Here is a 27,015-nt window from a genome sequence, read left to right on the forward strand (position 1 = left end):
TTATCAATAAATATTGGGATTTATTAAAATTATCATGTAAAGCAAGTGTCATATAGCTACATGAAAGAAAACCCACACTTGCTTATAAAAGGACTAAAAAGATTTCCTAATTAATTCTAAACCAAAAAAAACATCATATAAAAAGGATCATCGGCTAAATGTAATAGACCTAGATGTTCTCACTGTTCTTTTACTAATGAAAATACTTCTTTCGATAGCAATAATACAAAAGAAACTTTTAATATGCGTTGTGATACTAATTGTGCAACATCAAATGTTATTTATTTGATCACATGTAAAAAATGTGGCATCCAATATACTGGACAAACCAGTCAACAAATATCTAAATGTATGAACCAATATAGATCAGACATAACAATTATATCGATCAATCATTTTCATCTCATGTTGCTGCACATTTTAACAAGAGTTCCCATACTTTGCAAGATTTCTCCTTTCAACATATTGTTATAGCTGATTCTCAGAGGGAATGTCTGCTAAAAGAAAGTTATTAGATTCACCGACTTAATATGGTATATCCAAAAGGTCTAAATTCAAAAACTGTATATGACATTCAAAAACTGTACATGACATTCATTAATTCCATTTTTTTCTCTTTTTTGAATTATGTCCTTTGTTTACAATTAGTTCAGAATATTTTTATATTTTTTTTCGTTTAGAGAATAACTAGTGAAAGTATAAACTAATATCATAAAATTAAGTTTTCTAATTCTTTAAAAATGAAAGGGCATTTTAAAATTAATTCTCAGTATATTACGCTTAATTATTTATAAAATACTTATTTATTTTATGATTATAAGTCTTATTATGCACACCATAGTTTTTATTATATAATTTGAGTTCTGATGGAATACTGAACATTTGTCAATAATATATCAAGGTATAATATATAAAAAATTGTAAACGTGCATTATACAAAATAAAAATATTAATAAAACTGTTTATCTCTATTTATTTATAAAAATTTTTAAAGTTTCATGGCAGTCCTCCATGTAGTTTATGAGAAAAAGCAATAATAAACTTGTGCTAAAAGACAGATGGATAAAATTCCATTCCATAATGGCAAGATCATATTTTCAGCATTGGCTTACAACAATGCTAACCTGTTCAAAACTGAATTGAATCATGCTTGGCCTATAAGCAAACATTTGTGTTAATCCAGGCTTATTGGTTCCTTATTTTTTGTAAATTACATATTGATACACAAGGGTATTACTTGAAGGATTTTCCAGTGGCAATAATCAATGGTCATGAATCATTAGTCTAAGGGAAACAACTCTACATTATTTACAACACAAGTCATTTTTAGGTTATGCCCCTTCAGACAATAAATGCAGTTGTTACCCTGTATGTATTCCAAACACTTCATTAGTAATATTTCCTGACATACATAACCCTGACCCAAACTCATATAAATCCTCAGCCTGAATGCACAATCAGATTCAATATTGATAGCTTACAATATATATATATATATATATATATATATATATATAATTGAAACAAGAGATTTCATTGTAGCAACATATGTTAAACATGTATGGTTTATTTTGCAGTACTTTAACATATAATAAATAAAAGAAATGATACATGCATAAATTGAATCTGAGTGAACACTTCAGAGGTTTTGTCAATTTGGGCTTAGATATCTCCCTAGATATGAGAATATCACATTGTGAAACATCTGCTTTTCTTACAGAACTAGAATAAGGAGGTAAACCAATAATATCTGAAAATTTCCTCTACCAGTGGTATATGAAACTTTTTCCCTACCAATGGCGTATGAAACTTTATCCTTACCAATGGCATATGAAACTTTTTTCCTACCAATGGCATATGAAACTTTTGCCCTACCAATGGCATATGAAACTTTTTCCCTACCAATGGCATATGAAACTTTTTCCCTACCAATTGCATATGAAATTTTTTCCCTACCAATGGCATATGAAACTTTTTCCTTACCAATGGCATATGAAACTTTTTCCCTACCAATGGCATATGAAACTTTTTCCCTACCAATGGCATATGAAACTTTTTCCTTACCAATGGGATATGAAACTTTTTCCCTACCAATGGCATATGAAACTTTTTCCCTACCAATGGCATATGAAACTTTTGCCCTACCAATTGCATGGGAAACTTTTTCCCTACCAATGGCGTATGAAACGTTTTCCCTACCAATGGCATATGAAACGTTTTCCCTACCAATGATATACTGAAATGCTGTAGCAATGATATATGAATGCTTTACCCAACCAAATCATGCTACAGAGTTTTGGTATGGGCAGACGAGGTGTTAGATTGCCTATCTAGATTTGAAGCTGCATTCCTTCACAAAAAATACACTGGGTTAATGGAATGATATGATTCTGCATCTCTCCTTATGAAAAATTGAAAATACTTTTGCCAAATATGTATTCATTTATAAGTTGTTTGCAAATGCAAACAATATAGACCCTGATCTGTTGCTGCATAATACAATGGCAGATAACACACTGCATAGATCTAGATCTGCCAGCACAATATGTAACAGCAGATCTGGGTCTGCACAGTTAGCTGTTGGATGACACATGTGCTTACATAGTGTATATCTGAATCAAGAAAAATGCAAAATCCAGGGATTCAACATCTATGATTTTAACACAGCTGATGTTTAAAAACCTAGGGAAAGCAAGTTATTTTTTCAAAATGTTCATGTCACTTAGTACCAATCAATATTATTTTTAGTCCACAGCATTGGAGCTATACCCACAAATCGAAGTGGACAATCTGGACAGACTGAGGCTCATCTCAATTTGTCACATCCATGCTGTAAAAATCTTTAAACCTCCATGAAACAAGTGTAAACAATATTCCATGATGCATAATAATCAATACCTTTCTGTCGGCACAGTACATCAAGGTTTTAAAGGAAATTTAACCTAACCTAATTTCTTTGAAAATACATCAACCCTTGTAACACCATTCTATTTAGAAGACACAAACCAGTTAAAGTTATCAGTAGCTGCAGTCAAGGCTTTATTTTCTTTTATTAAAAAGTTCATATCAGCTCAAGAATGAAGAAGAAATTTTATGCTTCATGTGGACTCAACAGTGACAGTGAATGTTGATAAATGAAATGAAGAGAATTTTGATGGAAATAAAAACAATGGTTGAGAAAATCATGGGACCTATAGCTTCGTCCACTTAGGTATTGTAATGATTTCTCATTTGAGACTCACTTCCTGTTTACTTATAGTGGACATAAAAATTATTGTTTCCTTGGTGCATGATCAAATGTTTATACATGTCATTATGAAAATATACCATTCTGGTGATAAGATTATTTAACATGATCCATACTGACAAGTCAAGCCCATCAGCAACCTCAGAGATCTAGATCTGCCATATGTCATCCACTTAAGGTATTGTAACAAATCTGAAATTCTATCTGTAATTTTATGTACTAACACATGTACCACTGATTCTTCGCCATCATTTACATGTCAGTCTTCTGGTTCTATCAGACCAAGAGAGACAACTCATGTTAGGATTGTGTTATAAGAGTTGTCTCCTTTACACTACAGAAGACCTAGACAGGCTGAAACTGCTAGGTCAAGTCAAACTGAATACAAGCACTAGATTTCTAAGAAGCCTGAGTCCTCTGCTATATTTATCTGCTTGGCTAAGAAAGAAACATTAAAAAACAATTAAATGATTAAATGTCCTGCTATATTTATCTGCTTGGCTAAGAAAGAAACATTAAAAAACAATTAAATGATTAAATGTTCCATGACAGAAGAAAGAATTCCGGTAATCTATTTAATGCAAGAATATTCTTGAAATTTTTTATGAGTTGTGGGATTCTGCTTTAGTAAGACTTCTGGCTGCCATCAAGCAAAGGATAAAAGTAGCCTACTTTTTATGCTCAAAGGTACCTTTTTCTGACTCGGTTGCATGCTCAGCCTGGATTGGTTAGTAATAGCACAAGTTCCCTCCTTTGCATGCTCAAGCATACCTGTGTATCTGAATGAAGTAAATCCTACATGACAATAAAGTCTCGCAATTAAAATTATTGCCAACGATCCCTCAATGCAGATTCTGTGAATTACATCACACAATAATAATCTCACTATAAAAACTGTGTAAAATTTATAAATGCAACTTAGATTGATAATTACATGGACTTGATAATATGAATGCTGAGTATTATGTCAGTTCCAGGCATACTGTATGGGAGGAGAGGGCAAGTTCCAGGCATGCTGTATGGGAGGAGAGGGGCAAGTTCCAGGCATACTGTATGGGGCGAGAGGGGCAAGTTCCAGACATACTGTATGGGGGGAGAAGGGCAAGTTCCAGGCATACTGTATGGGGGAAGAGGGGCATAAACAACTGCTGGTGAAAGTGGTCTGTGTTTTGGATTTCCTGGTAGGTGCCCAAAAGATGAAGCCCCCAAAAGTCCTTAAATTTTATGCATTTAACTGTAAAGAAAACTGGCTTCATAGATTCCACCAAATGGTCACTAACACTGTTAATGTTTTTAGAGCATTAAACCAAATGGAAGTCTACAATAAATACAAGGAGCCTGCTCACCATCATTTTCTTGTGGCTGGTATAGTCCATTTTCAGCAAGAGGTGGAGGCAAGGTTTATACGTACATAGAAAATCAATGAACTATCTGGAGTTTACAGAACACTTTGAACTACATACTCATTACAAACTATGAATGAAATACTATGTACCCATTACAGACTATGAATGAAATAATATGTACCCATTACAAACTATGAATGAAATACTATGTACCCATTACAAACTATGCATGATATAATATGTACCCATTACAAACTATGAATGAAATACTATGTACCCATTACAAACTATGAATGAAATAATATGTACCAATTACAAACTATGAATGAAATACTATGCATCCATACCAGACTATGAATGAAATACTATGTACCCATTACAGACTATGAATGAAATACTATGTACCCATTACAGACTATGAATGAAATACTATGTACTCATTACAGACTATGAATGAAATACTATGTACTCATTACAGACTATGAATGAAATACTATGTACTCATTACAGACTATGAATGAAATACTATGTACTCATTACAGACTATGAATGAAATACTATGTACCCATTACAGACTATGAATGAAATACTATGTACTCATTACAGACTATGAATGAAATACTATGTACTCATTACAGACTATGAATGAAATACTATGTACTCATTACAGACTATGAATGAAATACTATGTACTCATTACAGACTAATTATGTATGAAATACTATGTACCCATTGCAGACTATGAATGAAATACTATGTACTCATTACAGACTATGAATGAAATACTATGTACTCATTACAGACTATGAATGAAATACTATGTACTCATGACAGACTATGAATGAAATACTATATATTTCTTACAGACTAATTATGTATGACACACAATATGAAATACTATGAATTTGTTAAAGACTAATTATGTATGAAATACAATGTATTTGTCATAAAATTATGTATGAAATATTATTATATGCTCATTTTTTTACCCGTTAACTTTACATTGTCAGAATCATTCAGTATTCCCCGATACTGAATGCACTTGACAATACACATATAGCATTCATGTGCATAAAGGAACTACTTTCTATTGTAAACAAACAATGACACAGACGCCAGCACTTTTGATTTGTACACAAATCATGTACACTCCCGTAAGAGGCTGTTTACGTTGTGGTTGTTTAAATTTGCTTCTGAATGAACTAAAACATGTTTCATGGACTGCAAAAAACTGTTTTGGCACATTCAGCGTTGATACAATGTTACGGATTTAGGCTAGCTACATTATATAAAAGACGGAAGACAAGTTCCTTACAAATAGCATACAAGTGACAAGGCATATACTGTCTTCTTTAGCTGGTGATAACAATGGCAAAATAAAATATACTTACAGTTTTACATCCTGAATTTCCTCAAAATGTATTTTCTTAATTCTGCAAATCCGAATTACATGAGCCATGTCATCGGTTTTCAATCTGGATTACACATTTCAAAATTGTGCTGTAATTTTGATGATAAGTGCAATTGCATCCTCCTTACTGCACTCAAAATGAAATAAGCATTAAATTCCATAGCATCTTTTTGATAACTGCAGTTGAAAGACTTCATATTTTTCCCACATTATGATTTCAAACATTCAATGACAGAAACATAAACACATTTGCAGACGTAAACACGCTTCTCCCACGCCACTTCAATCCAATGTATTTCATATATAATTTGCACAGATGAATCCAGTCCAAAATCACAAACTTTCATTGAATCGAAACAAAATACCAAAATATATTCATTCCAGATCAATGGAACAGTTGTTGCAATGCGCATTCATTCACAATATGACCGCAAATTTCAATTTTAACTAGACATGCCATTTTCTTTCGAAAGTTATGTTGAGCATGCGACTAAGTTCAAATTTATCTGGGTGGAGTTATGTGTGCATTAATAATGATGTCATTGTGTAATGACAAATCTGCACTTGCGTATTTAGTTTGGAATACAGCATTCATTCATTTATGTTGTTTCTTGTAGTGTATTTTGTTTATATCATTAAACCTTAGGTAGAATAAAAAAATACAAATGCAGTAACCTAATGATGTTTGACATGTTTAAAAATTGTTGCAAGTTTGAGAGCAGAATTTGCCAATAAAGATGGGGCATTCTTATTCTCAGCCAACACGTTTGATAGAAAACTTATAATTAATTATTCATTGTGAAATTTTAAATGTATGGGAATTTTAAGTGCTATAAATAGTATATTATAACCTGTAATCCAGTTCATGCACACCTTCTTTACACAAAATGGTGGACTTTGATTTAGATAGTGACTCAAACAGTGAAAGATTGTGGGAAATTGTCAACGAAAGCTCTGATTTTGATATTGATGATATACCTTGTGATTTAGACATCTCTAACACCAAATCAGAATCAGATTTTACCTATGTAAATGCAGACGGCGATGATCCACATAATGGCGGTCATCCCAGTGTGACCCAGGTATGATCTTACCACCAGCCCTAAATTGCCAGCTGATTTCAATCTTTCTACAGCAAACCCAACTGACTACTTCTTTCTTTTCATAGAAGACACCATGTTTGAAACAACTGCCAATAAAACCAATTTATATGCAGAGTGTTCACCTGTCACATCTGATGAAAACAGAAGGTTGAACTGGGTTAGATATCATCATGAGTGTTTCTCCATATCATTCTTACGAGGATTACTAGTACACAGATTAATTTTTTGGGTCTTGATGACTTTTTAACACAATTACAAAAAAAAGGTATGAAAAAAATCAGTCAGTATTTTTGTATCAGTGCAAAAGCCTTGCAGATGCAAAGAAATGACCCCACTTATTATCCCATTATCCCAAACCTCTTTGTGACATGGTGTTGGCCAATTTAAAAAAATACTACAAGCATTCCACTGAAAATGCAGTTGATGAGGCAATGAAAGGTTACAAGGGGCATTCAGAACTGAGACATTATATGACTACCAAATCGGATAAATTTGGAATAAAGTTTTGGGTTATGTGTGATGCAGTTAACTCCTACATGAGTATTTTTCAGCTATATTGTTTCAAAAAAGACCAAAGTGAACTCCAGACAAGGTATGCATTGGGGTATCTTGTTGTTTGTGATCTGTCACAAGATCTGGAAGGTGAAATATAATTATTTATACTGTGATAGGTACTTTTCCAGTATTACCCTTGCTGAACACCTGGAAGAAGAAAACATTTACACCTGTGGCACTATATGCAGCAATCATAAAAGTCTTGCACCATTTTTCTTAGGAAAATAATCAGTGATAAGGGAGTCAGATACCAAACAAGGGCAATCAACAACCATGTGAAGGAGTTTATCTTAATTACTGCATGGAATGACAACAAAATTGTAAAGGTAATATACAACAATATTGATGATGATGATGATGATGATATTTGTGAGACTGGTGGGCAAAGAAAAGATCAATGTCACACAACCAAAGACTATCATCCATTTATACAATAAACATGTGAATGGAGTAGATAAACATGACCAGCTGAGAAGGCAGTATGCTGCTGGAGGACCAAGCCAAAATTACACCTGGTTCATTACTTGGTTCATCATTGATGGTGTTAAGTTAATGCTTACCTGATCCACAAACAGGTATCAACCAGGCAGGTAAGCAGTGCCCAATACACTCAAGCTAACTTTATCCTGAACTTGGAAGAGGTCTGATCAGTAACTTTTGTAGAAGAAAACAGTCAACTGTGAGGGTAAATGGTGGTTCCAGGTGATTCTTGTGTTGTCAAATCAACAACAACATGCATATATGTGCTTACCTGAGCTAAAAAAAAAGATATATAAACTGTGTTTTCAGATAAATTTTCATCCTGAAACTGTCTATGGCTGATGTGTGTATAATATCCATATGTGTCATGTCTGCTTCCATGCAGTACAGCATCAGGAATGAACCAATTGTGTTTCAGACTGAATATAAAATCAAGTTTTCTGTTTGCATTAAAAGCAGAAAAATTAGGTTCAGTTGTTTCTGTTACCTATTTTTCACCTGTTTAGTGATGCTGTAACTGTTCGTTATCTGCAAAAACATTATGGAATTTGTAAATAGAGAAGAACAGTGAAACAGGTCAGCATTATCTGGGGCAGAGCAAATAACAATAGTCCTCTTAAAGTCAGTACTAACAGGGCAACTACTCACTAACGAGGTTACAATTACTTATATTTATATCTCATGAATACAGTACCCTTCATGTAACAATTTTGTAATGGGCTCCTCAAATTAAAAAAAAAAAACACTTATCAGTATGACACTTTAATGACAACAGTTTTAAACAGAATAGACTCTGAAAGTATCATCTAACAATTTGAGAAAAAAAAGTCTACTCTGATTTAAGGAGAGTGATGGACATTGTGAAAATGAACAGATGGATAAATGGAAAAGATCGCCACTGAGATAATTACATATATACAGTGAGCTGCAGTGTCAGTGATGATCTCCACAACCCCAAGTACATAAAATCATCTGTAATTATCTTGTCTTGCTGCAAACATCATATTTATCAATTACTTTTGGCTCCTAAGTGTGATTTCTCCATCACGCTATAATAGCTGCAGAAGCAAGCATACTGACCAAACTGATAATATTCTATTATAAATCAACAGTGCCTGCAAATAAAAATAAATCCTATTCAGCTTGAGCTATCGAACATATTTCATTTATAGCAAACTTTCCAAAACACAAACATGCAATTATGGCAAACATTGGCTCCCAATTATAGTTATTTGCATAAGTGTGTTTTGCTTCCTCTGGCTACCAATCTAAACAAGTCAATAAATATTCAATTCTTCCTAATTGTGAGATCTCAAACACTTTTGGTAAACAAATGACTGACATTTTTGCACTCCTACTGGCATCACTCGCATAATGTTTTAGTTGATGTGTGAGAATAATTAAAGCAGTGTAAAATTGCTAGAATGTCTGACCACTGCTGATGTGAAAATATTGACATTGCCACTGGACATAATGAAAAATGTTTTCCAGAATATTATCTGAAATAAAATTTAAAAGTAAATTGGAAATTTGTAGAGGATAAATATTGAGACAATAAAACTCTTCCAAAACAAGGTGCCGAAGACCATATGTGTTTCTTGACTTTAAAAAATTTATCACTATAAGGCATGCAGATTTGGGGTAGAGTATGCTGTATTAAATTATTGTGCACTCCCAAGTCCTAAAAATTCAAGTATTTGTACTCATATTAGAATTTGTTTTAAGAAGTTAAAGTGCTCATACCTGTACTCAAAAACTCTCACAATAAAACAGAAGTAACATGGTACTCCAGATAAACATTTTAAAGCACACCATAATATTCAGGCAGTTAAAGACTGTCCACAGAAACATTTCAAATCCATTTAACTATTTAAAGTTAAATAATCTATTTAATCAATGAGCAAACAAATAATTAAAAAATTTCTTAATTCTTGGATATGATTGTTTTTTTTTTCAGTGTTGTTTACTTGTGAACCTAAGACAGAACTATGCTTCCAAGATCTACTGGAAATGATGATAATGTGGCTGGTTGGTTAGACCCAAAAAATGTTTCCACTTGGCTGACCATCCCTGATTCTCACTGCCAAACCTAGCACTTTTTTCCCCAATGGAACAAAACAATTTTTTAAATTTAAAATTCACACAAAATTACATTAGAAAAAAAAAAGAAAAAAAAATATATATATATATATATATATATATATAATGTATTTTTAAAAAAGCACCCACATACTCTAATTTTAAAACCAGTGCAATGGGCAAGACAAATTTTAATTTTAAAAGCACATGTTAATGAACGGCGACAATGTCATAACATAATCTGCCCCACTTAAGGTAGTCAACCCCGCATTTATTGACCATCGCAATAAAATCATGTAATCTGTAGTATATAAGAACAGTAAACAGTCCTGCTCAAAGCTCAACTATACCATCTCCTTGGGTCATACAGCTGATAGAAGGCAACTAACAGTTAAGGCAGTCAGAGAAAACAACCACCTTTCAAAGATTACTTAATTTAGCAGACAATAGCTAGAGTGACGAATCATGTTAAATTCTGTTGTCGGAAAGACCATTTAGATAATTTGCAAAAGTACACAAAATAGAACATCCCAATTCATTTGAAGTAAAGTATATCAAACAGATGTGTTGAAGAACGATGAAGTTATGATTTTTACTCCATATATAAAATGAAAAACATGATTATTGCAGTTGTTAGAAAAGTGTTAATGTGTCATTCACTTTTGAAGAGTGTGGATTTGGAAGCAATACACTATCAGCAAAGAACAGAAAAAATAAATCTCAAAACTCCAGTCTGACAGAGTTATAGTTTGTCAAACACAGCAACAATAGGGAAGCATTTAATTTTTTGACAGTTATACTTTGTCAAACACAGCAACAATAGGGAAGCATTTAATTTTTTGACAACAATCATACTTTGTCAAACACAGCAACAATAGGGAAGCATTTAATTTTTTGACAACAGAGTTATACTTTGTCAAACACAGCAACAATAGGGAAGCATTTAATTTTTTGACAACAGTTATACTTTGTCAAACACAGCAGCAATAGGGAAATATTTAATTTTTTGATAGAGTTATACTTTGTCAAACACACCAACAATAGGGAAATATTTAATTTTTTGATAGAGTTATACTTTGTCAAACACACCAACAATAGGGAAATATTTAATTTTTTGACATCATAATGACATTAAGCATATGATGACCGTCAAAATATGAGCATCACCTGGATGTAGTATATCAGACACGATGAAATGAACATTTTCTTTATCATTATTCATTATCATTACCTTGTTAAAATACTAACTATTAATTGACTATGCTTTTGAGGATGATTTTAGCAATGAAATAGATTGACTGAAAGACAATAATAAGCACATGCACAGTTGATTTGTGTTGATAAAGTGTTAACACCAATGGAATGAGGCATTTATTACCACTGTATTACATGTAATGCCTTCAAAACTTCAAAATATTATGATCTCAGCCTTCCCTCAATGAAATGGTCAGACCTAAATGTGATATTCATTTTTTCTGTAGAGACAAGCATATCCTGTGGTAAAACTGTATCAGATGCAATTCTGACAATGCTAACATTAAGGTTGTTAGGAACAACAACATTCTGACCAGGAGAGAAGTTTGGACAACAGTACTGTCCAGTCTCTATTGAGTGCAAAGATAAGTACTAGTGATACCTGTATAACCTTCAAACCCCCTCCTGAACTAATGAAAGCAGTAAAAGACTGCATCCAAGTAGGCATATATTTTGTCATCAAATGCATTTTAAGACAGAAACTTTATTGTTTTTATTTAATATCAGTGTGTTTGTGATTATGTGAGTGTTTGCACATGTGTATGTGTACAGCTAATTTGATAGCTCCAATGATAAATCTGCCAACTATATCTTTCTTGTAAGTATATTAAATGCTCTGAGAGAGAAAAACTAAACAGAGAATTAATTGCTTTTATTTAGATTTGAATTTCCAAACATTTTCTAATAGGCTGTTTATTCTCAATTGGATATTACCTTTTTTGGTTTTACACACCGCACCCCCCACCCCAGGACTTCAAAACACACTTTTTTGAGTCTCACAAACCCCCAACACTGTCCAGGAATATAGCAGGTATGGTATGAATATTGTATATACTCATCTATAATATCTTGTACAGGTATATTACTAATTTTTGTATGAATATTGTATGTGCTCATCTGTAAGACAGTGTGACCCCACTATAACAAGGTAGTTGGGAGCCATAGAACCTGACCATATTATAGACCAAACCATGTTATAAGCAACCAGGTAATTTAGCTGAAGAAAATGATGCATGTACCCCAAAATATTTGTGGGGGGAGGGGTAGGTAATAAATGCGGGTAGTAAATACGTGCTTCATTGGTACAGTTACCATCTTAAAGCAATGCATATTAAATGGGAAATATACCTGTAGTGAAAAGAGAGAAGGCATATATAATAGTTTACTTTATATTTAGAACCGTGGATTGGTACCTATATGTGTATACTATTATATATACATACATGTCTAATGTATAGCATGAATAGAGTATCAACATCATGTATTCACTCATGAATCTCATCACATACATTGAACCCACAATACAAGTAATCCATCGAAAATATGCACACACATTTACAATATTCAATAATTTTGCCACAAGTCAAATAGGTCCGAATTCAGTGGAAAAACATAGCACAATCACGTAACAAATGATGAAGCACATTTACTTTTTAATACGTCCCAAGTCGGTAAAAGTTAGTTTGCATTTTAAGCTGCCGTTGGTAGCATTCACAAACATAAACTTTTTCCAGTGCAAAAAGGAAACTTTCATGACACAGCAAACGTGTTCCAGTCACATTGGAAAATGAAAAAAATCCATCAGATTCCATTGCTTTTATGTAATGGGCTAATCCAGAAAGAAAGCAAGGAAAATTTAGCTGGTAAGTTAAAAATACATGTACATGTATTACCTATTAAAGACTGAATCCGTTTGAGAAAAGCCAAATTAATGTACAGGATATCCCATAATAGTGCTCCTGAATATTTACAATCACTATTCCAGTATAGGCTCCTGGTAATACTCCCCACCTGCAATCCATGTCTACCAAACAGTATAAAATTCCCAAACCAAATAAGGAGTTATTTAAAAAAGTTTCCAATACACTGGAACTCTGCTCTGAAATAGTGTTCCAGTTGAGATTAGAAATGCACACTCTATTTCCTTCTTCCAAACCCAATATATCCAGACTGGCTTCAGAGATGCAACTAAACTAAATAAATTCCTTTGTATGAGGGCCTCAAGGTAGATTAGTTCTTAGCTAATTGTGTTACCATCTTTAAATAAGGTTATTATTATTATTATTATGGATATATTCTAAGGTGATAAGATCCCCTTAATATCACATGCACTAGGCAGTGGGGTGGGTGGTGTGAAATCATTTGGAAATTTTCTAACTTTATCATCAAGGTCCATGGCTTCAAGATCATTTTATACTCAAGTTAAATCTTCTCTCTAGGGACTGTAATAGTTTCATCCTCATAGAGGGAACATGATATCAAATTGCTTCCCCAAATATGCATAGTTTGATCAGTGGCACTCTCAGCAAATTAGATTACAAAAAGCATATCAGTTCATCTGACATGTGATGGGGTAAATAATAAAAAATCAATGTGTTATCAGAATGGAAGTATTTTTGACTGTCACTTTGATTATGGAGAAGAAATAACTCATTGCAAAGTAAGAGTTGATTCTGGAAAGTAAATTATATGTGAACAGAGCTGGGGAGAATACTCTGATGGTTCTGGCATTCATACTCTGGTTAGACTGGTACACATACTTTTTTTAAATTTCGTGTCAGCAACACAAATACACTACACACTCTGGTGAGATAGGTTCACAGCACATTCTAAAAAAACAATTTATGTCATGAAGACAAATATGCTACAAAACAAGAAGAACAATTCTTAAAGTGTTTCAAAAATGTTACTTTTAGATAAAAAGACAAACTGAATAAAATAAAGTATACAAATCTTTTACAACTTTCTAACATCAGAGTTGGATTTTGCAGGTCAGATGTATTCAGACTCTTGCATTTTTGTAACTTTACGATATTTCATATCATAGATCCATCATGTAAACAATTCAAGTAAAGTTACAATTATGCACATTTTGTATCTAGCTATAGAGGGTCAATATGCATTAAACTTTAAAAGACTTCCTAGGGAATATCTGACGAAAAAAACAATGGCTATGTATTAAAACAGATTTAAACCATATGTTTTCATTTAAATGCTGCATCCCAGATCCCAGTATAAGAGGCAAGGACAAGCTTTTCATCAAATGGAGAACAGTCTATTTGGTAGTCTGCATTTAGGTGTCTTTCTTCCGTTTAACAAGAATCTAAGTGACTTCCTGGCATAATGTAAATGTCATTTCTCCTTTTCCTATCTTAGACACTTTTTTAATCAGTTCACAAATGTACTGATGTATCACAAATTGTGCAAAACCCCATAAAGTGTAGCTTAAGAAATGTCTTCTATGCATCCTTGATAGGAGATTTAATCATTTATCTTTCCATTCACAACACACATGCTTCAATCTATGTGGCATCATGAAATAACAGCTTCTGGCTAGAAACTGCATAACATATTTTGCAGAAGAACTTGAAGTGCTCAAATTATGTCATTAGAGTTTGGACAAGACCATCAATTAAAAAAATATTATACAAATCTATATATGCCAGCAGTATACAGTTACTTGTACTTACAATTATCTGAAGTGGATCTGGTTTCTAGAAAAGAGAGAAAAAAAGGTGTACATGAACAAGACATTATTTGTCTTTTGGATGTTTAATTCTCCTGCATGCAGGTAATTGACAGTTTTTAACAGAAGCCATATTTTCCTTTCTGCAAGAGTGACCTTGACCTATGACATCAAAATTGATAGGTTTCTTCCTTCTGAATTTAAATTAACTTTTACTTTGGTTCACTTTTACCCATGCAGAAAATGTGCAGAATTTTACATAATATATTTTAATATCATTAATTTTTGTGGGATATCAAATTTCATGGATTCTGCTGTTGCCCAAACCAACAAATTTAAAGACCCAATGAAAAAGCTTATTGCAATGTGTGATGAAGAGACATGTTTCAAGAAAGGTTAATTCTTATCTTTGGCCACTGAGGAAAATCAAAACATACATTCCTCTTCAGTATAGGGTTATCTTTTATAAAAATTATATTCAGCCATATCTATTATTGTAATGTAATTTGGGGTAATACCTCAAATTCAAACATAACAACACTTTTAGGACTCCAAAAGAGGACTTGCCATTTAATTCCAGATCAATGTATTGACAATTTTCAGGATGCAATGAATAATATAACGATTTTAATACATGAAAGAATATTTCTTATAAAGGCCAAATTGATGTATAAGTATCCAGAAAAGCCATTCCTGTCTATCTAAGCAATATCTTTCACCAAAGAGATGCTGATGGTACTCCAGATTTAAGGTCCATAAGAAGTAAAAATTACATTATACCAAGGCCAAAGAAGGACTTGTGTAAAAAGGTTTTCAATATTTTGGTCCACTGGTATGGAACAACATTCCTAGTGACATAAGGCAGGGTCCTAGCATTTCTTCTTTTCTTAATCAATGTCTTAAGTAGATGAAATCTTTAGATGATTGAACAGTTCTAGTCCAATAAATACCGCCTATTTTCTGTAATTTTGCTTAATTTTCACAGTTTAATTTTTCAATGCAGGATGATATCTTATTTATGTTTATGTGTTCATAGATGCCTGTGCATATATTCCAGGCTTGATACTCTGATTTTTAAAATCACCTAATTATTGAGTGTCAAGCCAGATTCTTCACATCATGTTGTATATACTGTATTTATTGTACATAACAGATAGAAGGCCTTACGGTAGATTAGTTCTGTAACTAATTGAGTTACCTTCTCTAAATAATGTCTTTTGTATTATCATTATTATTATTATTATTATTATTATTATTATTATTAAATGCAAGCATTCCAGAAACTTTGATCAAGATATATGATCAAGAACTAGAGCCGTTATGTGAAAACCTTTTTCTTCTTTCAGTAAGTAATCTCGAGCAAGGATGTTTTTTATCAGCAAAATGAAGAGGCTTCTTTCTTACCAAACATGCAAGTCTTCCAGAAACTTTGGTTAAGGTACGTGGTCAATACCATATCTTTCAATCACAATGACCTTTACATCTGACCTTATGATGCCTGTTTTGACTCTATGATCTTAAACTAAGTAACAGAAAATAGCAAAAACAAAAAAGTTTATAAAACTCAACAAATAATTTATTTCCTAGAAAACAAACTGAATATTTATAAAGAACTTACAGTATTGTGAATTAAATCCCAAACAATCCTAAAAGTTCTATCGCAGGTCGAAATGTATTCAAGAGGTGTTCCAAGTAAATTCTAATACTGCTAGTGCTGATGTGACTGTAGTCTCAAATGTGCTAATGTGTCAATGACCTGGAATGTGGCAATGTACTAACAGTATTGACGTAACACAAAAATATAATCCAAAGGTCCTTGAATGAATTCACAATAATTCAAAACTACTGATTTAGTCCAGGAACTATTAATAAGCCCTTGTAATTCCAGTGTATAATTTAAATAAATTAAATGAATCCACCCAAATTAAAAACTGACCATAACAATAAAACTGATTTCACTTCAGATGCTAAAGTAGGAATGAGTAATTCTGAAGTAAACAACATTAACATAAAAAGACAAGACACAATAATACAGCCAGGATGTATGTCAGTTTCCCTTCTAAAGCATTCAAAGTTGTCAACAAGCTCAGGATTTCCCAAGTGAAAAACTAGTGTTCTATGCTCAGATACAAATAAACATGTTTACCTCCAATAATAATGATCTGAATATTTAATATATAATCATAATGAAATATTAAGTATGTATCATGTTGTTTACAAACTAAATGTCCTTAGTGAGGTAGACCATTGATTGTGGATATGGTCCATTATGAAATACATAGCATATAATCATTGTGAAGAATGAACAAAAGCTACAAAGAATATATATATATATATATATATATATATATATATATATATATATATATATATATATATATATATATATATATATATATATATATATATATATATATATAACAACATCAGACTGAATGGGCTTCTTCCCAACCCCATATGCAAGCCATCCACAAACAAAATTGGTAACAGATGGCTAGATGGACAGACATCATCATAACATAATAATGCTCTTACATTTGGTAGATAAATGAAAATGTAAGCCTTGGTCAGTAGGTTTTGACATGGATTTATCAAACCAAAGAAAATGAATTTACCTTAAATCTCCCAAAACAGAATCAGAAGATTTCATCACAGTATCAGTTTCCTGTGAGAGTATGTGAGACTGCAGAGAATTCTGTGAGATTTTACCTCATACAGTGAGATATGAAATATACACATATATTACTGAGTTTTACATATGGCCAAAAAAAAAAAACACACACTGTACTGTGCATATTTCAACCCAGGAATATCAAAACATTTAATAGCCAGAAAGTGCCTCTTTTTAGCTAGGAAGAGAACAAGTGTCAACTGTTATTCTCCTATGATAGGCTAATTATGTATAATTAATCATAGCTCATTCCTACATTTAAAGAATTTGGGCAAATTATTGTTTAAACAACTCTTACTGGTGATAAACCCACTTCAACATAAATTAAAAGGTGTAATAGGTGAGGCTTCTTAAGCTTATAATGGGATTAACACTGAATAAAGCCTTACCACCATTGTTCTGTGGTGGAGGTTGCTGAGTATAAGGGTTGGCATCATCAGTAAACTCAAATGTGGCTGCGAAGCCCTGACTTTCATGGTGATGGTCACTGTTGAATTCTATGAACATGTACTGCCCTGAGGACACGATATCCAGTTGGTTGTGAATACCACATATTTCTCGAAGAATTTTACCATCCTTGTTGTTACTATCATATACTTTGACCGTATCTGGATTTGACTGACAGCTACAAGAAGAAAAGATCATCATACTTTCTGGTAAATGAAAATAAAGAGATACAGTCAATTTGTTTAAAATCAAGATCAAGATGGATACCAATGGGAGGTCAAGTTGTATTGACCTTTCAAATGACCAATCAAATTACAGCTTTTATATTTACAAAAGTGACAAACTTAATTTGAAACATGTAGGTTCTAATGATAACTCTTCTAACACAAAATGCAATGCTTTCTCTGTTGTTACCAAAAACTAAGTAATGAATTCCAAATGTCAGAAGGATATGAATTTGTATTACTGCTTGTCAGATGTACCTTTGTAAAGAGTCGGTAGGTAGGTAGATAGGTAGGTAGGTGGGTGGGTGGGTAAGTGTGAGGTACAGTAAAACACTACCATAACATGCTTAGCATTTACACAAATTCATATAACATGATCTTGGTATGACTTCCAAAATTTTACAATAATTTCATCTACTTCTTGAAGCTAAGCTTTGTTGCCAAAAATAAAAAAGCATCTGATTCAATAATTTGTATTCTTGAGGAAATTTCTTTAACAAGCTAACAACTGTTAATCTAATTACTACTGAGCCATCAACAATAATTACATGATGTCTTTTTCTTATTTGTCTTCAATGCATCCCATTAACACTAGTTCTATCCCGGGTAAACAATAGCTAACACGTGCTTGCTCATTCAGCTGGCACACTCAACCAAGAATCAAGCAGTGGTTTAGAAAAGTTTCTCAGCTGAATTTATAAATCAATTAATTTACCAACCTATTTAAGGGAAACAATAGATGAATAATAATAATAATAATAATAATAATAATAACAATAATAACAACAACAATAATAATAATAATGATGATAATAATAATAGTTGTTACTTTATAACTATTAAAACAAGTTTATCACCTCAACTGTCATAGCAGTTTTAGTCATTGTCCACTCACCAATCTTATTCATTTTTATTTTAGACTCAGAAATGCAGATAAGGTTTAAAAGTGAAATTGAATTTTAAAATTTTAGGTTATTTTTGTGTTGTTTTTTTTTCTTCTTCAAGGTTTTAAAATACTTTGCAGTTTACACACACACAGTTACTTTGTCTCCATGGTGACCATAACTTTGATTACAAATCTGATAAAGTATGCTTTACATTTGTTCTTAATAATTACAATGAAAATAAAGATAACATGAAAATTGATAAATAATTACAATGACTAGATGTATTTCATTTCCTTAGTTCATGCATTTTCTAGACTGCTAGGCTAACATAATGAAAACCTGTGTGTAAAAAAAGCACTTTCTGTGGGGTCAGGGAAGAGCTGTTCACCATTTTTCAAACTTTTTAGGTTTTTATCATTTATTTAGGTTTCCTTCAGTTTTGGAAGGCTTTTTTCAGGTTTCTAAGGTCAAAATAGAAATTTTTAGGTTTCAAGAAAGTGCTCCAAATCACTCATATTCACAACCCACTGTGATGGTAAAGTTACATACATGTAACTTATATTAATGTATGCCACTTGACTCAAACAGGACCATTTAACACATTAACCCCTGGAGGTTTTTGACATTTTAGCTTGAAATTCGAGTAGGAAACACATTTTGAAAGCTATTTCTGAATAGATCTAAAAACACCAAATCCCAGGTGATCTTTCAATAACATACTGCCTAGATGTGTTAGAAACATCGTTTTTCATTGGCTATTTTAGGCTCGTGCATGAGCAGAAGGGTAAAAGTTGGATTTTTTTATTTTTTTTATTTTTGCTAAATGGAGCCATTATTTCTGTATCGAGACCACTCTTTATTCCAAATGCCCATCTTATCCTACTTTTTGCAAAGGTTCATCTGTCTGTTTGCAGTTCATACCAGTTTGCCTTAGATCTGAGACCAAAAAGTCTAAAATCCAGACACAAAATCAGATTCTGACCACAGGCGAATTTTGGGTAGAAAAAAATCGGGTCCAAAAAATGAGGTTTTTCCCCCTGTATTTTGTAGTGCAACTAGAAATTCCAGATTATTAGGTATCGTTGTAGAGCTACATCTGTCTACCTTTCTATAATACCACCCACTTTAGTGTATCATGCATGACCATTATGCTACAGAGCTCAGCAGTAGGCTACTACCTCCTACCACGTAAACTCGTTGCCAGTGGTTAACATGTTAAGTTGCTGGGGTATATGGATTTGCCATCATAATCAAATATCTGTTTTTCATCTGCTGTTGTGTAAAATCATACTTATAAATGCAACTGTCATATAATACTACCTTCATTGTATTCATTTTTTGTCTGTCTTTCAGAGACTGTCTGTTTTTATGAAGATAATTCTTTACCCATGAAACTGAATGGTTTACTCCCATACTGAGTCCAGGCAATTAAACAGAACCGTTCAAGTATCAATCTAAAGTGCATTACAGGGCGAATACCCTTGACCTCCTGTATGAAATTTCGATTAATTAAAATATTTTTCAAGCCTAAATACAAGTTTCCTTTTAGAAACTCCTAATGTCTGATTTATGAATTTTATTGTCTGTCAGAATTCAGACCCTTTGGTCATGTCCAGTAAATAAAAATGTTTCCGATTTAGAGTTTCCTGAGTTAGTGTGAGTTTATCAGGAAGAAATTAAGTATCTAGATTAAATGGCTCAAGCAGAAAACGTGTAGAAATTATGCTTTCTTTTCACATTTTCATCAAATTATCACTATTGATACAACCAGATCAGCTGGTGATTGGTGAATACTCTATTTACACTTAAGTTACTGATCCTTGTAGAGATTTTTTTGTATGTGCCAATATAAAGTTTTTACCCCAACCCAAATATTAAACATGTAAAAACTATTTTAATTCTTGATTTATATGCAATACACAATACTGTTATTGTGTCCTTCTCACATTTGGCTTTTATCTTAATTGATAAACATGCATGAAGCTTTACACACAAATATGTAAGTAAAAATTTTTTTTAGGTACAGTCTGCACCTGAAGTGAAGCTCGCAATTTGGAATTTAAGAATATAATGAATACCAACTTTAAATCTGATGTCACATGTATATTAATAGAATACTTTGTTAAAATGAACACTTTGCCATAATAAACGATCAGCATGGACCAGAAGTCTTATATTATACAAAGGGACTACGTGCATAGCAAAACATTGGAAGTTAGGATTTCTTCTCTAAAAATACACATTACTAATTAAGTCTGTGAAAATGGTTAAAATGCTTACCTGGAATCCCTATTGTCCAGTTGAATGTTCTGGAATCGAACAATGACTCTTTCTTTAGCATGTCCCATGAATATATACTGACAATTAGAACCTTTTGGATAGTTCTGTGGATATCTTGGTGAGAAAAACTTCCCTTTAGTGCCATTGTTACTACTCTGAAAAAAGTATGAGCACTGTTTTCCTAATTGTTTGTGGCCATCATTTCTGAAATCAGCTGAAAAAGAAATCCAAAAAAATTAAAATGACACTAAGTTTTGGAATAAACATTGTAAAACTAAAGAGAATACCAGAATATAACCAATACCTGACTGGACAAAATCAACATTTGTTAAGTAGTTGTATGGTTATGAGAATTTACTGATTCTTAGAGAAGACAACTCCACATAAAGTTATTGCCATTTTCTTTCTCCACCAATACAATTTTAATAAAGAGTTATTGTTAGATTCCACTAATAGTGTAAAATAAAATCTCAATGTATATGACAACCTCTTTCACTCTGAGTCATCTCCCTTCTTGTATCCCATGTGTGAAACAGTATTTTTCAACACTAATGTTGCTGTTCTTGTAGTAAATTCTCTCTATTAACAAACTTCAGATTGGACACTAAATTAATTTTAGTCAGGTAAAACATTTGTAATTTATAGTCTCTCCCTCTATGGAATCTAGAAATTTATAATTTCTAGATATAATGAATATCAAATGCACCCTGACAATATTAACATTTATCAGATCAAAAAAAAAAGAGTCCTGAGTTTCTTTTTTCATCCTAAAATTACCAAAACATCTTCAAGTCCTTTTTTATCAAAGACTATCAAATTCAAGAATATCAGGCCCAAAAAGAACTTTTAGATGCTGATAAATTTAATTATGGAACATACCTCGATGGGCCATGTGACTGTTTCAAACAGGGTGATTATCAAAAGAAATAATTACAAATGGCTGACTGTCTATACCCCAAGTTAACTGCATCATTTAGCAGAGTTATAACCCCTGACTCAGACCAATTAACTTCTGTTTCACCACAATAGCTCCCATAATTACTGAATTTCAACCAACTCCCATAATTACTGGATTTCATCCAACTCCCATAATTACTGGATTTCAACAAACTCCCATAATTACTGGATTGCAACCAATACCCATAATTGCTGGATTTCAACCAACTCCTATAATTACTGGATTTCAACCAACTCCCATAATTATTGGATTGCAACCAACTCCCATAATTACTGGATTGCAACCAACTCCTATAATTATTGGATTTCAACAAGCTCCCATAATTACTGGATTGCAACAAACTCCCATAATTACTGAATTTCAACAAAATTTGATATGCAGCAAGATACTGATGAGACACTAACAGTGGTTGTTTGTCTGCATATTTTGTCAGTCTGATGGAGTTAATAGTCACCCACATTTGTTAGCCGCACATTAACTTTTTTAACTGTTATTGGATTTCATCAAAACTTCAACTGCATATCGTATACAGCAACCAAGAAGATGCAACTTCCACTCATTTGCTCATCTGAAAGTTTTGGTTGCTTTGGTCATGTGACTCAACTTGAGCATATCCAGATTTTGTCAACCATAACGTTCAAATGAGTTATTGAGAAGAAGTTGCATCTGATTAGTTGCTGTATTTATTTTTAACTGCCACAGGGTTATTTCTATTTCACACGGATTTACAAGTTGTCCAACATTTGATTTGACCTGAAAATATTCTGTACATAACAGCTGAAAAGACCCTTGAACAGACTGCTACCCAACAACTGAGAGAATACAATGTGCACAGGTTGTTGTGGACACGTATGTCTGAAACAATTGCTAAATTTAATTAATAGGTGAAATCATACCTAAAACCAGTCCATAAGTATCAGTAATGGTTGGGGGGGGGGGGGGCTGATTTATATGACCAGAGTTCTAGCATGTTAAATCACATTTCTATACTGCAGATCTAATACCTCCATTAATCATAGTGAAGTGTTCTCACTTCACGACTGACCACTTTTCTATGAATTCATAAAACCAGTGCACATAACCATCCTTGTAAATCAGCACTTAGAGACATAAAGTGATAATCCTGAATGTCTGCCTTTCTTAACATCTAAAGTGGCATATTATCATCATCAGTTGAAAGGTTGCCCTTTTTATATGGAAACCAATTTAGATTAACACAAGTTAAAGTGGCTACCACATGTATGGATTCTACAAGCAGTAGTTACTTAGGGACATGTCTTCGTATAAGATTATTGATATAGATACTCGCTTATAAGACAAGTCCAACTGCAAACTACACAGACCCAGATCTGCTGGTGCATTATGCAATGGCAGGTATGGGTCTGTGCAATTTGTTAGGAGTAATCAGTAGAACAAATAACATAGATCCTAATCTGCAGGTGCATTTATAATGCAATGGCAGATAAGGATTTTCGTTTGCAGTTTTACTTGACTCATAAGTGAGTATATCAGGTATTCTGGCTTCATTTTGTTCCACAATAGAAACTGTATGGCTATTTCAGTAAAATATTCCAGACTGAATAACAGTCAAGTGTTCAGCAGAATATGGTGTCTTATTTGCATCCATACAATGGTGTATCCCTTTGTAAAAACCTAACACAGAATCTGGGGAGCCATGATAGATCAGTTGGTAGAGCATTTGGATTCTTGATCCAAGGCTGGTGGGTTTTATACCTGCCCACTCAGGTCAGCCCATGTTAGCTGCCTTGGCATCTTCGTGTGGAAAAATACTTAGCACTTAGCTCAAATTTTGTTTGGCATCATATAGTCAATAATGTGTCAAAAGTGCTTTTAAAAACAAACCAACCAATAACACAGACTGAATAGTGAACTTGATATCTGTGTCCCACCATGCTTATGTAAGTGAAAGGAACATTAAATTGGACAAAAAAACTTGTGCATTAGAGTAACACAGCACTATATACACTTATGTACAAATTGAGTCCAGCATCAAAACAGCACAGACCCAGATCAACTGTCACTTAATGTGTATGCATATCAGGGTCTATGCTCTTTGTTCTACTAATTAGTCCAAACATGCTCCATGGCCCAGATCTGCTGGTGCATCTGACAGCAGATCTGGATCTGTACAGTTTGCAGTTGATTCTGATTTGTATATGAATAGATATGGTTGCATACTCCCAAGTTATTATATGAATCCATAAAGAAAAAGTGCAAGATAACACCTTGTCTAAACAACCTGAAGGAAATCACTTCAGTTACCAAGATTCTGATATGAATATTACAGACCAGAAGGTACATTATTAATAATGATGATATTGAGTATAAGGTCATCATAGCACTACCTCAGTATAAAGCCCTTCATTATAACACAGTTCCAGTCATAATGCCTTTCAATCTAACACAATTCCAGTTATAGGGCCCTTCTTTATAACACATTTCTTGTTATAAGGCCCTTCATTATAGCACAGTTCCTGTTTTAAGGCCCTTAATTATAAAATTTCCTTTTATAAGGCCCTTCATTATAATACTCCTAGTTATAAGACCCTTCATTGCAATAGTTTCTGTTATAAGGCCCTCCATTATAACAGTACTTGTTATATGGCCCTTCATTACAACACAGTTCCTGTTATAAGGCCTTTCATTATAACAGTTCCTGTTATAATGCTTTTCATTATAACACAGTTCCTGTTATAATGTTTTTCATTATAACACAGTTCCTGTTATATGGCAGGTATGGTCAAGGATTCCATTTTGTTAAGTGGTAGTAAAATTATATGTATAATGTACTTCATTATAAGGTGGTGTCACTATAATCCGGTACATTTTATGGCTACCACAGATAGTTATAATTAGGGAAATTAGTATAATATACTCCATTGTAGAATGGCTTCACCATAAGCCAATGCTCTATTGCTCCAAAGGACAGTGTGATAGTGAGGGAATACTGTAATAATATCTTCTTGTGTTCCAAAAACTTATAAGTTTGAAAATGCACAGATTGAATACATGCCATAAATCTTCACAATGATAAAGGGATTCAATGACAATATCAACACAGATTTAATTATTTTCCATGTGTTACTTTTTATATTATTAAATTAAATAAAAATTAAATATTATTAAATGAAAAGTTTCTGAAGAAGATCTATTTCATCAACAATTTTACCGTAAGCCAGATACTGTGATAGATTAATAATTTAAAAAAAATACTTCATCAAGCATTTCTTTAAAACATGGATAAAATGATGTATCCTTCAAATTGAATTTACATACAAACGAGAACATTTTTGTAGATACAGTCAAACCTGTCAAAAGCAGCCACCCATGGAAAAAAGCAAAACTAGCTTTTGCACATGTCACATCTGTACACAGGTTTACATTTTAAAAGTGGCTTTGGAACAAATGCCAACACAAAATTTCATCATTATTATTATTATTATTAATAATAATTATTATTACACAAAAAATACCTTCCTTGTAATAGTTTACTTTTCATACAGTCACTGTAGATATGCTCCACTGAATGGGTAAAGCAGAGAGAAACAACTGTTCAATTAGGAAACACCTGGCTGCTGATCCTAGAAAGCAGGCGACAATTACATAAGAGATTTATATAGCAAATTTGCTGGAGGAAATCAGAATGGCAGTTGTGACTAGGTGACCAGTAGGACAGGTTTCACTATATATATATATATATATATATATATATATATATATATATATATATATATATATATATATATACTTGACTATTTTGTAACAAATATTTGTAGTTTGCATCAAGTAAGTACATAAAAATTAAAAATAAATGCTTCAAGCCTTGATATGAAATGCTTTCAGGGTGTAGGAGGGACAGTCTTAGATTAGGGTGTAGGTGGGGCAAAGTCTTAGGTCAGAAAAACTAGAATCAGTATGAAATAAAATACTGTATTGTCTGTAATTTTGTACATTTTTTAAACGTTGATTTGTTTTACTTATATGCCAAATATTTACTTATAATTTTCAATATGAAAACAATTAAAGCTTCTATGGATTGGTAGTGCCTGAAAAAATGAGAGCATATGAAAACTTACAGACAATCAGGTAAGAAGAATGCTTAAAGAGCAGGATTGCTGTCAGATGTGTAATAAATAGCAGGTTTACAATGTGGAACAAAGATAATGTAAATTTAGGTGCTAGACACACAGTGTCAAGGAACATGGATTCCAGTGATAAACACGGGACATTTTTAAACAGTTCACTTGTCATGACGTTTTGGTCTATTGTCCTACATCAAATGCAACTTGAATCAATTTCTTTCCAACCATTCTCCTCAGCCCAACACATTCTATTACTTAATTCATCTTCCTTGAACATTCTGCAGGTGGTGTTGTACCTGATGAAGGACTGTAGTCCTAAACATTAGAACAATTCAACTGTTGAAAAATTGAATTTTAACTTCCCTTATCAGGAACAAAAATATGTAATAAGTGAAACTTCCTTATACAGACAATGTCAAGACCAAAAGACGTGGTCATAAAAGAGGCGTTAATTACATGGAGTTTCAAAAGACCTTAAACAGCACCAAAATATCTGGCCAGTGT

General features: G+C 32.8%; 1 protein-coding gene across 8 annotated transcripts in view; it reads right to left on the reverse strand.

The window, feature by feature from the left end:
* Window positions 1-27,015, reverse strand: part of LOC149786272 (suppressor of lurcher protein 1-like) — a 533,176-nt gene that overhangs the window by 151,288 nt on the left and 354,873 nt on the right. For all 8 annotated transcript variants that reach the window (XM_089976657.1, XM_089976656.1, XM_089976652.1 and 5 more), the window contains 3 exons: window positions 21,451-21,664; window positions 18,002-18,237; window positions 14,946-14,969 (listed from right to left, as the gene is read on the reverse strand). In XM_089976657.1, coding sequence (XP_089832783.1) covers window positions 14,946-14,969; window positions 18,002-18,237; window positions 21,451-21,664 — 474 coding nt within the window. The remainder of the gene's footprint in view (window positions 1-14,945; window positions 14,970-18,001; window positions 18,238-21,450; window positions 21,665-27,015) is intronic.

Source organism: Sinohyriopsis cumingii, chromosome 12, assembly GCF_028554795.1.
Source record: "Sinohyriopsis cumingii isolate HCF-2022 chromosome 12, ASM2855479v2, whole genome shotgun sequence".
NCBI classification, from domain to species: Eukaryota; Metazoa; Mollusca; class Bivalvia; order Unionida; family Unionidae; genus Sinohyriopsis; species Sinohyriopsis cumingii.